At 44.0% G+C, this 16,661-nt stretch overlaps 1 protein-coding gene and 1 pseudogene across 8 annotated transcripts in view; both read left to right on the forward strand.

Annotated features, from left to right (window-relative positions):
* Nucleotides 1-1,926: 1,926 nt before the first annotated feature.
* LOC121474229 lies at nucleotides 1,927-5,323 on the forward strand (annotated as a pseudogene).
* A 5,980-nt stretch (nucleotides 5,324-11,303) lies between these two features.
* Nucleotides 11,304-16,661, forward strand: part of RHOT1 (ras homolog family member T1) — a 65,212-nt gene continuing 59,854 nt past the window's right edge. For 7 of the 8 annotated variants that reach the window (XM_041725003.1, XM_041724999.1, XM_041724996.1 and 4 more), the window contains exon 1: nucleotides 11,304-11,537. In XM_041725003.1, coding sequence (XP_041580937.1) covers nucleotides 11,462-11,537 — 76 coding nt within the window. In that variant the 5' untranslated portion in view covers nucleotides 11,304-11,461. The remainder of the gene's footprint in view (nucleotides 11,538-16,661) is intronic. The other variant, XM_041724997.1, reaches the window with a different exon arrangement.

Raw genomic sequence — 16,661 nt, forward strand, 5'->3', positions numbered from 1 at the left:
GCCTGAGCCCTCAGCCCCAAACCCAAATTCATCCTCGTTGTAATTGTTGAAAACCCTAATCACTGCAAGGGGCACCTGACTGGCTCAGTCAGTGGAGCATGTGACTCGATCTCGGGTTTGTGGATTCGAGCCCCACATCGGGTGTAGACATTGCTTAAAAATAAAATATTAAAAAAAAAAACAACCCCAAACCCTAGTCCCTGCATGACTTTTTGTCCTTCTAGAGGGGTGCAGTCTTCTTTTTTAATTACAGTTAGGCTTATGTCAAAGATTTGTTTTGATTTGGGGTTTACCTTCCTAACTAGCCATAGGCTTTCTCAGGACATGGGAAACCAAGCTTCAACCCTTTGTGTGCCACGATTCTTGTCACATTTGCACCATTTTTTACTTACCTAATATTTTTCCCTAAAAAAAAAAAAAAAAAAAAAGTTTTTTCCTAAACCAACTTAATAACTCCCCGCAGGTATATTCATTTCAAAAGGAAACTTAAGGGACTTAAGGGAAACTTAAGGGTGGCTCAGTCAGTTGAGCATCTGCCTTGGCTAAGGTTGTGGTCCCAGGGTCCTGGGATTGAGCCCCACATCAGGCTTCCTGCTCAGTGGGGAGTCTGCTTTTCCTTCTCCCTTTACCCCTCCCCCTGCTCATACTCTCTGTCAAATAAATAGATAAAGTCCTTAAAAACTAATTTAGGGACGCCTGAGTGGCTCAGTGGTTGAACGCCTCCCTTCGGCCCAGGGTGTGATCCTGGAGACCCAGATAGACTCCCACATTGGGCTCCCTGCATGGAGCCTGCTTCTCCCTCTGCCTGTGTCTCTGCCTCTCTTTGTGTCTCTCATGAATAATAAATAAAATCTTAAAAAAATAACACTTAAAAAAGTAAAACTATGTAAATGGAAATCAGAATCATGTGTTTTAAATAACGAGGAATGGGATCCCTGGGTGGCGCAGCGGTTTGGCGCCTGCCTTTGGCCCAGGGCGCGATCCTGGAGACCCGGGATCGAATCCCACGTCAGGCTCCCGGTGCATGGAGCCTGCTTCTCCCTCTGCCTGTGTCTCTGCCTCTCTCTCTCTCTCTGTATGACTATCATAAATAATAAAAAAAAAATTAAAAAAAAAAAATAACGAGGAAAACCCTAAATATGTTTCACGGAAAACACAAACAATGTGACTAGCTTGGCTCTATCCTATAAGGCTCTGAACCCAAGGCTTGCTCTGGAGCTCGCTCGCTTGAGTTCTCTCTCTCTCAAAAGGAGATTATCAGGTGTTATAGATTTACTGAGGCTTTCACCTTGACTTAATTAGGATGAAACATAATAGAAAAGGAAAGAACCTTCTGGCCACAGGGGTCACTATGTCCAATGTCCCCACACCATCTACAATTATCTTGTTCCATCACTTCCACTTAGGATAATTTGGCCTAAGATTTGGCCAAAATCTAATTTGGCCAAGAGATTGGCCTGCTGCAGTATGGAAGACTGTGTCTTCCTTCTTGGCTCAGTGAAGTCTTTTCACCTTTATTTTTCAAAATTAATATGCCCTGGGAAGAAAGTCTTACACCTTTGCTCAGGAGTGTCACATACAGTGACTTGGAGTCACATACAATCTTTTTTTCACCACTTTCTGCACAGTTACCAAGTTGTGACGCTGCATTTCTGCCTTCTCAAATCATCCCAACTACGGCTTCCCTCTGCACCTGCTCTGGTTTAGACTCTAATCACTTCTCTACTGGATTATTTTGACTTAAGCCCCTCTGTCTCTAGTCAGAACCCCCTTCCATCTGTTACCGATTGCTCCTAGTATTAGTACGTCTTCTATTTTTTTTTAAGATTAAAAAAAATTTTATTTATTTGAGAGAGAGTGACTGAGCATGAGACAGTGCACATGAGCAGAGGGGGAGGGGTCAAGGGAGAAGCAGACTCCCCACTGGGCAGGGAGCTGGATGGGAGACTCCATTCCAGAGCCCCAGGATCATGACCTGAGTGGAAGGCAGATTCTTAACCGACTGAGCCATCCAGTTTTCCCCCTTCCCATCTGTTCTCATTCTGTTAATGTGAGCTTCCCTGAACACAAATCAGGTATCACTCTTTCACTTAGAACTCCTCAATGTTCCTCAGTGCCTCCAGCAGAAGGTTCCACTTGCTACCTCTATCTTCCCTATCTCTAGCCCCATTTCCTGTCATCCTCCCACACATACGCTCCACCCTAGCCACCTTGCTTTGTGTCACATCATGTACTTTTGTGTATCCAGTCTACTTTGCCTGTAATATCCTCCCCCTTGTCTAGAGGGAAGTCTCCGTTGAAAATGGTGCACAATGTGTTTAAATGGGATCAAAGCAGATGTACTAATACTAGGAACATTCAGGAAGGCCACTCAGGCTAAAACCATGGCATTTTTCCTAAGAGTTCTCTGGAGATATTGGCATTTTTGCTGGGTTAAGGCATGGCATTGCCTGGGGGTCATCTGTTAACACAGCCCAGTAGGAAGAGGGGACTACCAGAGGAATGGGACACAGCCACATGGGTCTTGCTGGTTTGGGCTAGGGAAGGTAAATATTTAGATTATGAGGTGCCACCTTTTATGGAAGGTTTTTGAAAGGTTTGGGTACATGGAGAATAACTGGGAGGATTCTGGTGAGAAGAAAGATGAATTGTTTTGTCCACAGCTTGCTTCCCATAACAAATCTGTGTTGTTCATTTCTGTGCCCCTAGCACCTAGCACAGAGCCTCACACATGGTGGAGACAATAAATACTTGTTAAATGACTTAATAAAAATGATATCCTACATTAGTATCTCAAAGCATTGAGATACTATTCTTCTAAATATATTTTTTAAAGATTTTATTTATTTGAGAAAGCAAGAGAGTGAACAAGCATACGCAGGGGGAGGGGCAGAGGGAGAAACAAACTCCCTGCTGAGCAGGGAACCTGATGCAGGGCTTGATCCCAAGACCTTGAGATCACTACCTGAGCTGAAAGTTTAACCAAATGAGCCACCCAGGCACCCCTCTTCTAAATAGTTCTATTAATTTTATTTAAAAGATTAAATTAACTTGACATGTTACAAAAGACAGTTGTACTAAAAATTCACAATCTTTAATACGTTTTTCCTTTCTTTGTACTCTCATCTAATATTTATGTACATCCGTTAGTTTTTAGTTACCTGATGAACACATGTGCATACTTGGTAAAGGTTCAAAGCTACAAAAGTATAGAGGGTAAATGTTGCATAAATGTATATCATACTTGATTTTTATATAGCTGTAATTATGTGGTTTTATATTTCTATTTTTTCACTTATTTTGTAAATACTTTTCCATATCTTTTATTAATATTTTATTTATTTGAGAGAGAGAGAGAGAGAGAGAGAGAGAGAGAGTGGTGGGAAGGGCTGAGGGAGAGGGACAGAGACAGACTCTCCACTGAGCTGAGCCCCACACATGGGGCTCTATAATTGGATCCTGAGATCATGATCCAAGCTGAAGGCAGATGCTTAACTGACTAAGCCACCCAGGTGCCCCTCCATATCTTTAATAGTCGTTAGTTTTAATGACTGCAAAGATTCTCCAATTTATTTATTTATTTTTAAAGTAATCTCTACACCCAATGTGGGGCTTGAACTCATGACCCTGAGATCAAGAGTCATGTGTTCTACTGACTGAGCCTGTCAGGTGCCCCATAATGACTGCAAAAGTTGGCAGAGGCGGCCTTGGTGCTGGGCGAGCGCGCGTGGACTGTACAGCAGCCGCGGAACGGCCATGGGCCTGCTGGGCCCCGGGCACCGTGCAGCGCGAGCACCGGCCTAGAGCCAGAATTGAAGCTGCAAGATGCCTGACCAGGACCCTGGGGCTATTAGCCCCCTCCAACACACGGTGGCCTCAGGAACTGGGGCTGTGGTCACCTCCCTCTTCATGACACCCCTGGACGTGGTGAAAGTACACCTGCAGTCTCAGTGCCCCTGGACGGCCAGTGAGCTGATGCCTCCCTCCAGACTCTGGAGCCTCCCCTACGCCAAATTGCCCTCCTCTCTCGGATCCACAGGGAAGTGCCTGCTATACTGCAATGGTGTTCTGGAACCCCTGTACTTGTGTCCAAATGGTGTCTGCTGTGCCACCTGGTTTCAGGACTCTACCTGCTTCACGGGCACCATGGACGCTTTTGTGAAGATCGTGAGGCACGAGGGACCAGGACCCTGTGGAGTGGCCTCCCAGCCACCTTGGTGATGACTGTGCCGGCCACTGCTATCTACTTCACCGCATATGACTAACTCAAGACCTTCCTTTGTGGTCGAGCCCTGACTTCTGACCTCTACGCACCCATGGTGGCTGGTGCCCTAGCCCGCTTGGGCACCGTGACTGTGATCGGCCCCTTGGAGCTGGTGAGGACAAAGCTGCAGGCCCAGCATGTGTCCTACCGGGAGCTGGGCTGGGCACCTGTGTCCGAGCAGCTGTGGCTCAGGGTGGCTGGCGCTGGCTATGGCTGGGCTGGGGCCCCACTGCCCTTTGGGATGTGCCCTTTTCAGCCCTGTACTGGTTCAACTATGAGCTGGTGAAGAGCTGGTTGAGTGGGCTCAGGCCAAAAGACAAAAGACCAGACATCCATGGGCATGAGCTTTGTGGCTGGCGGCATCTCAGGGACGGTGGCGACCATCCTGACTCTACCCTTCGACGTGGTGAAGACTCAACGCCAGGTCGCGCTGGGAGCGGTGGAGGCTGTGAGAGGGACGCCCCCACGAGCCGACTCCACCTGGCTGCTGCTGCAGAGGATCAGGGCTGAGTCAGGCAACAGGGGGCTCTTTGCAGGCTTTCTCCCAAGGATCATCAAGGCCGCCCCTTCCTGTGCCATCATGATCAGCACGTATGAGTTCGGCAAAAGCTTCTTCCAGCGGCTCAACAGAGAACAGCCTCTGGGCCCTTAGAAGGAGATGGGACAAGGACTCCATCTTTTCCATGGATTGGGACGGGTGGTGGGCAGAAGGAGACCGAGCCAAGTGCCTTGTCCTCAGCACTGAGGAAAGGGGCCTCATTTCCCTTCCCCCTCAACTCTGAGCCCCAGGGGTAGGGGGCTACCCCTCTAGGCCTGCTCAGGCCCCCCAAAACAGCTTTCTTCCTGCCATTTCTCATTGCCAAGCCCCAAGGATAATCACTATTCCACCACCACACCCACCCCAAGTTGAAGACCAAATCTAACTGACCCCTCCCTTCCCACTGTTTTCCTGTGTGTTTGCTGTAGCTGGGTCTGCTCCCAGGAGCCACAAAACCCTGGGCCTGGTGTAGTCTGCACCCATCCCTGTTAATTCCTGGAATCTAAAGATGATGAACTTCTTTCCAGTAAAAAAAAAAGACTGCAAAAGTTCTAATAATTTTATGTCATACTAATTTATTCCCTTATAATTGTATGCTTTTCCATTTTTAACTGTTGTGTAATGTTCCTCTAAATAGAATATGTATATGTATATATATTTTTCTTCTTTGAATTATTTTCTTGGACTATATTTAATTGTAGTGACCTCTTTGCAGAAATAAACAGAAATTCTAAATTTACTGTTCTGTGGAATTTTTTGTTTTGCAGAAATAGCCTAAAATTAGCCTAAAAATTTCTGAGAATAAGTGGTTGATATCTATAATAAGTCAGCAAAAGTTTAATGTCTTTACAGTGATTAAAAGTTATATTAAATGCATTTTTGCCTTTCAGAGTTTACAATTTGAGTGGGGAGGCTAATCAATTTGCCCTTGGAAAGATAATGTATGTCAGCAAAAGAATTCCAAATAAAAAAAATGCAGCAAATGGTGACAAAATGTATACTGATCATACATTAAGCAATGTGATAAATGTTTTATCTTGATTTTATTTAATTTTCAAAAGGGTCCTATGAGATAGCTCCATTTTGCAGATGAGGTTTATGTTTTCAGAGAGGTTCTGTAACTTGCCCAATGTTGTACAGGTAGCAGAGTGTTGGAGATAAACTGTAGGCTCCAGCATCCATGGTCTTACCCATTCCCTACGGGAATTCAGACCACTTGTGGGGAGGATAGATCTGAGAGGCTTTTCAATGTCAAGCATCTCTTAATTGAGGGTTCTTGTTTTACAATCTATACTTGAAAGGAGCTTAAGAAAATTAAAAAGAAAACTGGATGCAACCTCATCAATATGTGAGGGTTTTTCTTTTTTTGTTTTTTTTTTGTTGTTGTTTTGTTTTTTCTTTTTTGGACAAAAATCATCCTTTACTGTCTTGTTGAGTGTTATGAAAAGTATCCAGTACTTCAATACCTAAAATGCCCGTGCTTTTTTCAAAAACTAAAGAGAATCCATAAAATAAAGCATTTGTACCCTGCTGAGTGCATTTTCTTTCTTTCTTTCTTTCTTTCTTTCTTTCTTTCTTTCTTTCTTTCTTTCTTTTTTGAGTATAGTTGAGATACAATGTTACAAAAGTTTCAGGAGTACAACATAGTGATTCCACAACTCTGTAAATGGATCCGATGAGGATCCGATGCGGAAAAATTTCCTTTCAACATGGTTAGTTATCAAATGCCTTTTATTTATTTATTTATTTATTTATTTATTTATTTATTTATTTATTTATTTATGATAGTCAGACACACACACACAGAGAGGCAGAGACATAGGCAGAGGGAGAAGCAGGTCCATACACCGGGAGCCCGACTTGGGATTCGATCCCGCGTCTCCAGGATCACGCCCTGGGCCAAAGGCAGGCGCCAAACCGCTGCGCCACCCAGGGATCCCTCAAATGCCTTTTAATAAGTAATTGTGCTGATTAACATGCCTTCCAGCCTAATCACGCAAACAGAATCCGTGTCTCTAGAGACCCATCCATGTGACTATTTAGAAGACATGGGTATTTGAACAGTAAACCAAGAACAAGTGCATTAAAAGGCAAGATAAAATATTCACTCTGTATCAAAGCATTGGACTTTTCTGCTCCACCAAAGCAAGCTTGACAGGAAAAGGAAGACGTCTTCCAGGAAGGAATGGGAGACAAAAATGAAGAATGAGTGGATGATGAATGATACTTCGGGTTTAACTTGAAGACCAAAGATGAGGGCGCCTGGGTGGCTCAGTGGTTGAGTGTCTGCCTTCTGCTCCAGTAATGATCCCGGAGTCCAGTCCCCGCATCGGGCTCCCCATGGGGAGCCTGCTTCTCCCTCTGCTGGTGTCTCTGCCTCTCTCTCTCTCTCTGTGTGTGTGTGTCTCTCATGAATAAATAAATACAATCTTACAAAAAAAGAAAGAAGAAAGAAAGAAAGAAAGAAAGAAAGAAAGAAAGAAAGAAAGAAAGAAAGAAAGAAAGAGGGATCCCTGGGTGGCGCAGCGGTTTGGCGCCTGCCTTTGGCCCAGGGCGCGATCCTGGAGACCCTGGATCGAATCCCACATCGGGCTCCTGGTGCATGGAGCCTGCTTCTCCCTCTGCCTGTGTCTCTGCCTCTCTCTCTCTCTCTCTCTCTCTGTGACTATCATAAATAATAAAAAAATAAATAAATAAAAAATAAAAAAGAGAGAAAGAGAGAAAGAAAGAAAAAGAAAGACCAAAGATAGAAGGATCTGAGGAGCAGGACCAATGCCAGCCCGAGTCTTACTTGGCCTCTTGCCCAGGACTGTGTCTAACTCACCAATCAGAGGCCAACCTCTTGTTCCACCCAATGTCAGTCATCTTCTACCCACTGGCCCTGGGTGTTCCACTATCCTGGGATGCAAAGAGAGGCTGTGTGGCAAGCTCCTCTTTTGACAGACATAAAAGATGGATCCTGTTATCTCCTGGCAGAAGTACTTTGTTTAGACCTCCCCATGTCTCCTGCAGAGTTGAAGTGGCAAGAAGTTTGTCTTGTGATGGTAGAGCTTCTTCTTAGCAATGTTTTGGAGGAATATTCCATCAGTGCCTTCTAGATTCCAATCTGTCCTCTTGGCTTTATCCAATATACTTAATATGCAGTAATCAATCTGTAATATCTCAATAGTAAACTCTATTGCCAACAACTCCATTCCCTGGCTTATTTTTGCTGCAGTGTGTCATCATGTGGCTCTATGCTTAGGCACAGAGAGGTGTACAGAAGTCACTTTCTTCACAATTTACTTTATTTATTTAACATTAGTAAATCACTGACCACGTACCATGCACTATTCTAAGTGTTTTCCTGGTCTATCAACTCACTTAATTACAATTAATTACAATTCCATGAGGTGTACTTACCATTTAGCAGAAGGGACACAGAGAAGTTAAACAATTTCCTTGATGGTGCACAGCTAGTAACTGGCAAAGCTGAGGTTCAGATCTAGGCAGGCAGACTCCAGAATCCCTGCTCTTAACCCCTGAACTCTGCTGTCTCTAGAACTTCAGAGTGACCCTTGATGGGTGCCTGTTAAGATCATGAGAAGGGCATATCATGGGAGTGCGGGGGTCCGAAGCTCTAAAAGTATAGCTGACCAAGGAGATGGAGAGGGGCTGTAAGAAGAAACTTACATTGTCCAGGAGGCCCAGACACTCTCTCCCACACTTTAACAACTGCTGGTCTCCATTAGTTGTTGCCTGTCGAAAGTGGTTGCTGGCTGTCCCTTACTGCAGCCTTGAGTTTGGATTTTTAAGTAGGTTTTATTTACAAAGGAGTTCCCAGTATTAACTCTGTGATATTCCCCTACCAAATAAACTCTTCTGAGTCCCCTGCCTTCCAGATGTTTAAATTAATAGAAATGCCAAAGCTGTTGCCGAGCACACATGTACAACACTATGAAGATCTTCTCTCTTCTCATGCTCCTGGAGAAGTCCCTCAGAATTAACACTGTCATTGGCTGACAGTGCTGTTGCAGTGCTCCTGGAGTCAAGATTCTTCACAAAGGGTTGCTTAGAACAGGCAGTGCCCTAAAGAATTTGCCCCCTCCCTCATAAAGGGCCTTTGTTCTTTGTTTAATATTTGTGTAATTTATGTTTTTTTTAAGAAGAGTTTTTTTCACATATATTATTTCATGGGATCCTCCAAACAATTCCATGAGGTAGAGGAGTGGGAAGAGATGATAGTCTTCATCTGGTAGAGAGGAAACTGAGGCAACAGGTGATGTGACTTGCCCAGAGTCACATACTAAGGATGGCAGAGCCAGGCTCGGTCTCAGCTATATTGCCTTCGGCAAGTCATGGTACCTCTCTGGGTCTTGCTTTTACCTATAGAGTAATGAGATTGAAATAGGGGCTCTGCAGGGTCTTTTCAACTCAACCATTGTGTAATCCTAAAATTCAGAAGAATTCTTTTCCCTGAAAGATCTGGCTAGCAAGACTCCTGAATTTCACATTTCCATCCATCTTATTTGCATCCATCCTGGAATATGACTTCATTACGTTTCAGCAAGCAGGGAGTGTCTCTCACCTCTCTCCCTCCTTATATAATAGTGTTTTTTGGAAGCGCTTCCTCTCTTATGCTCTTTAGGGACATCTTTATTTTATTTTTTTATTTTTAAAAAATATTTTATTTTTTTATTCATGAGAGACACACACAGAGAGAGAGACAGAGACAGAGACACAGGCAGAGGGAGAAGCAGGCTCCATGCAGGGAGCCCGATGTGGGATGTCCAGGTCTCCAGGATCAGGCCCTGGGCTGAAGGCGGCGCTAAACCACTGAGCCACCCAGGCTGCCCCTACGGACATCTTTATACTAAGAGGCAAAGATGATAGCTGAAATCAATAGAGCAAGTACCACGAGTCTGGCACTATACCAAATGTTTAACCTGTATTATCTTACTTATTCTTCGAAACTACCTGAAGAGGTAAGTGTTATTATCACTATTGCTCTGTTACTGAATGGACAGGTTGGAGAAGTAAAAGAACTTACTTGGGACACCTGGGTGGCTCAGTGGCCAAGGGCCTGCCTTTGGCTCAGGTGGTGATCCTTGGATCCGGCATCAAATCTTGCATGAGGCTCCCAACAGGGAGCCTGCCTCTCTCTCTGTATCCCTCATGAATAAATAAATAAAATCTTAAAAATATATATATAAAATAACTTACTAGGGTTACATACTTAATTAGGTAATGGACTCTGGATTCAATCCCATGCAATTTGTCAGCAGCTCTTAACTAGTACACCAACACCCGGGGCTTCTCCTAGGAAAAAGGAGGGTTGTATTATGCCCACTTCATTTCCTCTAAAAATGTATTATGTAATTTTTAAAAAAGATTTTATTTATTTATTCATGAGAGACACAGAGACAGGCAGAGACATAGGCAGAGGGAGAAACAGGCTCCCTACGGGGAGCATGATGCAGGACTAGAGTCCAGGATCATGCCCTGAGGCTAAGGCAGACGCTCAACCACTGAGCCACCCAGGTGCCCTCTATTAAGTAATATTTAAGATAGAAAAAAACCCGCACATTATGTAGATTGTATTTCCTCATTAATTCTAAATATCCGTCTATTTACCTACTCTCTCTCTCTCCCACTGTGTGCCAAGCACTGTTCTAGCATTCGGGATGTAGCAACAAATTCCTCCAGATAGAGAGGGCCAGGAGGAAATAAGGCAATATTAGGAAAATCACTAATAGTTCACTATCGGGTGTCACCCATGTGTCCAGCACTAGGCTCGGCAAGCTTAACTAAAGATAAGTATCAGAAGACCTAGCTCAAAGAAAACCGCAGAAAGTGACTTAATTTGGCTTAGAAACTAAGTTTGGCTTAGAGCAAAGTCATTTCGTTGGCTACAAAGAAATGAATCTGTTTACAAGGACAACGTTAAAAAGAATGTCATTATTATTAGTTTATTGAACGTCATTATTTTGATTTTTTTTTTTTGTTGTTTTTGTTTTTGAATGTCATTATTTTGAACTGCTTTTTGTAAGCATCGCCGGCCAAAAGCAGCTGATGGTGGCTCTGGGTAGTGGAAAAGGCTGTATCCTGGCAGCCAGGGACCCTTTCAACAATCAAGCATTTTCCGAGGGCTATGTCCAGTAAGGTATGGATGCTACTGAAAACCAGGTAGACTGGCTCCTGGAAATTATAGTCCGCTACGAATATTCCCGTCCTGAGTCACCGCCAACCTCTAGCTCTGTGACCTTGGATAAGTACCCTCGCCTGCCCCAATCCTGCAAAATGAACGGGGTCAGACTAGCGGATCTGCCCCTCCAAGTCGCAGCCTGCCCAGGCGCATCCCGGAGAAGCGCGGGCGAGGCGTCCAGGCCCTGCGCTGCGGCTAGCCAGACGCGGGGGGCGCCGCTCGAGCCCGGGGAGCGTTCGCGTTCCGCACGCGCTTGTCCCTCGCGGCGCCCCGTCGGCCCCGCCGCCGCCGCCGCCGCCGCCGCCGCCGCCCGCGGAGCCGGAGGAGGCGGAGCTGGAGCTGTCCCGGCTCCCGAGCGGGGAAGCAGCCGAAGGGGCGGCGCGGCGCGGCGGCGGGGGAGGCTAGCAGGCGGTGCCTGCAGCGCCGGGAGAGCGGCGCCGTGGGGTGGGCGCTCCCGGCGAGAGGTGTCCGCTCCATGCGTGCTGGCCCAGCCCGGCCCCTGCGAGCCGCAGACATGAAGAAAGACGTGCGGATCCTGCTGGTGGGAGAACGTGAGTCCGCGCGCCGGGGCCGCCGCAGCCCGCGCTTCCCGGGCCTGCTCGCGCCTCTCCGCCCCCGCCAGCCGCCCGCGGGCCTCAGCCTCCCTCTCACCTGGGCCCCCCGCCCCTCCCGGCCCCTGCCCCTCGGTCGTCCCCGTGAGCCCCTGGCCGCCGGCCTCAGCCCTCCGAAGGTCCTCTCTTCCTTTTCCGCCCGGAATCCTTCCTTTCTGGGCCTCAAAGCGTTTCCGAGGCCGCTTCCTTTTCAGACCCTCTTGTCTTGCGTGGAGATTCCCTTGTCACCGCCTGGCAGGTGCTTGGAACAGGCCGATTGACCAATTGGGATGGCGTGGACCGGCTCCTGGGGAAGCTAGGGGGAGGGGTGCAGAATTGTTCGACTTGCGGCAAGGTCAGGGTTCTGCTGCCCTTTTTTTCTTTTCTTTTTTTTTTTTCTCTTCCCCCTTTGGTGCTCGCAGTGCTCTCTAGACACTGATTTCAAGGTATGGAGCGGTTTTTTTTGGCGATACTTAGCTTTGCATTGGAATAACTGCTGGTAGACTCGGTATTTCCTCAAAAATTTATTTTCAACTTCAAGTTAGACAAGTTAATACAGGTGCTCGATGAATGAATAACCATCTGGGGAGGGTCCTTTAGTTCAAAGAATTATTGTCAACCAAAAGGCCTAATCCCCCCCCACACACCCCACATTATGTATTCCATAGCTACTTGGTAATTAATTTATAAATAACAGGCACACAGGAGATCCAAACAGACACATGCATCTAAGACCCCCTAGAAATTCTTAGATTTCACCCTTGGAAGATATAATGAAGGAGAAATGCCTTCTGATCACCGACTTGTTATCACAGGGACTTCTTGATATCATTTGACTAGTTACATGACTCATTTGGTAGGACTAAAATAAGAAAGTGGGCTGGGAGGACTGAATTGTTTGTTTGTACATTAGTTAATGCTCTGCCATTGATGTTTCGAAGCATTCTGTTGCAAACCCCATTTCATCCTAGAGTAGCCCCTTCAGGTCTCTGTGATGCACTCTCAACGAGGAAAGCTAACACATTTTTACCCTCTTCTGTAGTGTTCTTTGATATTCATTGAAATCTCTGTTCATCTGCTCTTTGGAGAAGTCTTTAGCATCAGAATTTGGAAGTAAGCCTGCCCTGACACAGTTTACCTTTTGTTTGCAGTTGTGAATTTTAGGCTTTATTTACAACAATATCGTAATCTGTATTTTGCATGGATTCCCTTGACAAAATTCAAGAAGGTGTTATTTAACATATAATTCATAGCTTATGCATCTGGAATCATGTAGAGAAAGTGAGTAGATAGCCATTTAAAAAGCTGATCCTGGGCAGCCCGGGTGGCTCAGCGGTTTAGTGCCACCTTCAGCCCAGGGCATGATCCTGGGGTCCTGGGATCCAGTCCCATGTCGGGCTCCCTGCGTGGAGCCTGCTTCTCCCTCTGCCTATGTCTCTGCCTCTCTGTGTCTCTCATAAATAAATAAATAAATAAATAAATAAATAAATAAATAAATAATAAATAAAGTCTTTTAAAAAAAATAAAAAATTAAAAGCTGATCCTTAACTGTGTCATAAAATAGTTTTATAGTACAGTAATTGTAATAGTAATTTTCTAGAAGCAAAATTCCTGTGTTTTGGTTTTGAATATAGGAAGCAATTACATATAATTAGTCTGTAAAACATCTAAATAGGAATGCTATACATATGTAAGATACGTTGTCAGCCTTAGGGCATTTAAATTGTTAACAGTGTTACTTAGAAGTACATAAAAGAACCCAAAATTTGTTAGAAAAACTGAAAGTCATTTTCTGCAGATATGAAAACAAATAGAGATGAGAAAAGTGTGCACGTATGAGTTTTTTGATCACAGGGAGAACCTGACATAAGAAAAAGCCTTAATTTTTAAGGAAAACAGTTTTCTTGAAAAGGTTTGTACCAAAAGTTTTAGGCCAGTTACCATATATATCATTTTTTTTTCACATTTAGAAATATTAGAATTATACTTAATGTGAAATATGTAATTTTATTTTATTATTTTTTAAAGATTTTATTTATCTATTTATGAGAGACAGAAGGAGAGGGATAGTGACACAGGCAGAAGGAGAAGCAGGCTTCCTATGGGTAGCCGGATGTGGTACTGGATCCTAGGACCCTGGGATCATGCCCTGAGCTGAAGGCAGGTGCTCAACCACTGAGCCACCCAGGCGTCCCAAAATATGTAATTTTAATTTGTTAAATTAAAAGCAGGTATTTTGGAGGGGAAATGTTTGTAGCATTATTTTTTGAGGTTTAGTGTAAATATTTGAGAGCTGTTAACCTAAGTGTACCATTTTACTTTTTTTTTTTTTTTTAAGATTTTATTTATTTATTTGACAGGGAGTGCGTACAAGTAGGGGGAACAGCAGGCAGAAGAAGAAGAGAAGCAGGCTCCCTGCTGAGCAGAGAGCCTTGTGGGTTTTGGTCCCAGGACTCTGGGATGGAAGGCAGAAGCTTAATCAACTGACCCACCCAGGCGTCCCTAGCTTTACCGCTTTAAATGCTGGGTAAACATAAATGTGACCAAACCTATTTTAATAAATAAAAAAATAAAAAAACTGGCCTAACACATGGATTTATTAGGTAAACCACTTTTTTAGGTAAAAGTGGTGGTAATTTAGTTGTCATTTTAAGATGGTTACGGGGAATGGGAAAAAAAAAAGCATCATCTTTGGTATTTTTAAAAAATATTTTTATTTATTTATTCATGAGACTTCATTTAGCCTATATTTAGTATATTATATTTTATAAAAGATTTTATTTATTTATTCATGATATACACAGAAAGAGAGAGAGAGAGAGAGGCAGAGACACAGGCAGAGGGAGAAGCAGGCCCCATGCAGGGAGCCCGATGTGGGACTCGATCCCAGGTCCCCAGGATCAGGCCCTGGGCTGAAGGTGGTGCTAAACCGCTAAGCCACCCAGGCTGCCCTCATCTCTGGTATTGTTGTAAAGTCTGTTCCTTCTCTATCACTTCAGTACATTTTACTGCTGTTAGTGTCTGGCCCTGAACCACAGAGCAGCAGCTTCATTCACTGAAGCTCCCAAATAGTTGTGAATGGTTTCAACATTCTGTTGGCTGAACCTATACTGTACTCTGGAGGTGGAATGGATCTTTTCTTGGCCCATCCAGAATCTGGATTCTGATCCATCCCGGCTTAAATGCTAACCAATTGCTTATTGTCTATTTAATTCTGAGATCGAAGAAGTTAGATTGTCTATAAATTTTAAAGTATTTATTTGCAGAGAAAGCCAAAGTGTTTTAAGTATCATCTGCTCCTTAATAATATTGAACATGATGAGGACCATTCAGGCCACGTAAAAGTCAGTTGCCATTCTTTAAACGGAACAAATTTTTTTAGATCATTAAGAATGCAGCCACATAAAACTTAGTTCTTCAGGGTATTGTTTTTCATGGTCAGATTCTTTGGCCAGAATTTATATTTAAGTAGATTTGCATTACTATGCTTAACAAATGTCCTTGTTGCAATAAAATTAGCATGAACCTTACTGGCCTTTTATCTAAATCATGTAGCCATCGTTAATAGTACACAAGATTTAGTTCTAGTGATGTCTTGTTTTTAAGTTGAGATATGTTTGTCTTTACTGGTCAAAATCATTAAGAAAGTGGAACTGCTAACCTCTTTTTATTTTTTTTTAAAGATTTTTATTTATTTTTTATTATTATTTTTTTTTATTTATGATAGTCACACAGAGAGAGAGAGAGACAGGCAGAGACACAGGCAGAGGGAGAAGCAGGCTCCATGCACCGGGAGCCCGACGTGGGATTCGATCCCGGGTCTCCAGGATCGCGCCCTGGGCCAAAGGCAGGCGCCAAACCGCTGCGCCACCCAGGGATCCCTTTTTTAAAGATTTTATTTGTTTATTCATGAGAGACAGAGAGAGAAAGGCACAGGCTCAGGCAAAGGGAGAAGAAGCAGGCTCCATGTAGGGAGCCTGGTCTCCAGAATCACACCCTGGGCTGAAGGCAGTGCTAAACTGCTGAGCCACCCGGGGCCGCCCAGCCTCTTTTTAAATGAATCTGGTCATTCTTACTCAATATGTCTGTTTAGTTTTTCATTAAAAAAAATATTTTATTTATTTATTCATGAGAGACACAGAAAGAGAGAGGCAGAGACACAGAGGGAGAAGCAGGCTCCATGCTGGGAGCCCGATGTGGGACTCCATCCCGGGACCCCAGGATCACACCCTGAGCCAAAGGCAGACACCCAACCGCCCAGCCACCCAGGCGTCCCTGATTAGTTTATCACTGAAACTCATTCAAGCCAAACTAGTTCAGGCTTCGATTGGCTCTGGCCTAGGCTTTTGTAATATCTCTCTATAACTGGTCTTCCTGCTTCTAATTTTGTCTATTCTCTACGTAGCAGGTAGAGTCATCTTTAAAAAATATCTCAGATCCTGTTACCCATTTTTGAAATTCTTTCATGATTTCTCTTTTCATTTAGGATAAAGTCCAAACTTTTTAATGCAGACCTGTGACGTCTATTAGAATCTGGTCCCTGCTTCGCTCTTAACCTGTTCTCTACTGCTTTCTCAACAAGAAGGCCCTGACTCAGGCAATTCTTCCATGTGTATTTGTTCACTTGTTTTTTGGGCTAGAAAGTAAGCTTCATGAGGGCAGAGGATTTATCTTGTTCATTGTTATATCCCCAGTGCCTGGAGTGGGCCTGGCACAAAGTAGGTGCTCAAATACAGTTGAGCTTTGAGCAACATGGGTCTGAACTATATGGGTCCATTTATATGGGGATATTTTACAGTACAGTACTGTAAATGTATTTTCCTTATGATTTTTCTTAATAACGTCTTTTCTTCAGCTTACTTTATTGTAGAATATATGTATAACATACAAAATATGTGTTAATAGACTGCTTATGTTATTAGTAAGGCTTCCGGTCAACAATAATTATTAGCAGTAATGTTTTTGGGGAGTCAGAAGTTACCAGGGGATTTTGGACTGCTGGGGGTATGGGGAGTAGGTTGATGCCTCTATCCTCTGCATTGTTCAAAGATCATCTGTAGTTTTTGGTTTTTTTAGAGAGAGAGT

The sequence above is a fragment of the Vulpes lagopus genome, chromosome 12 (genome assembly GCF_018345385.1).
Source record: "Vulpes lagopus strain Blue_001 chromosome 12, ASM1834538v1, whole genome shotgun sequence".
In the NCBI taxonomy this organism is placed as follows: domain Eukaryota; kingdom Metazoa; phylum Chordata; class Mammalia; order Carnivora; family Canidae; genus Vulpes; species Vulpes lagopus.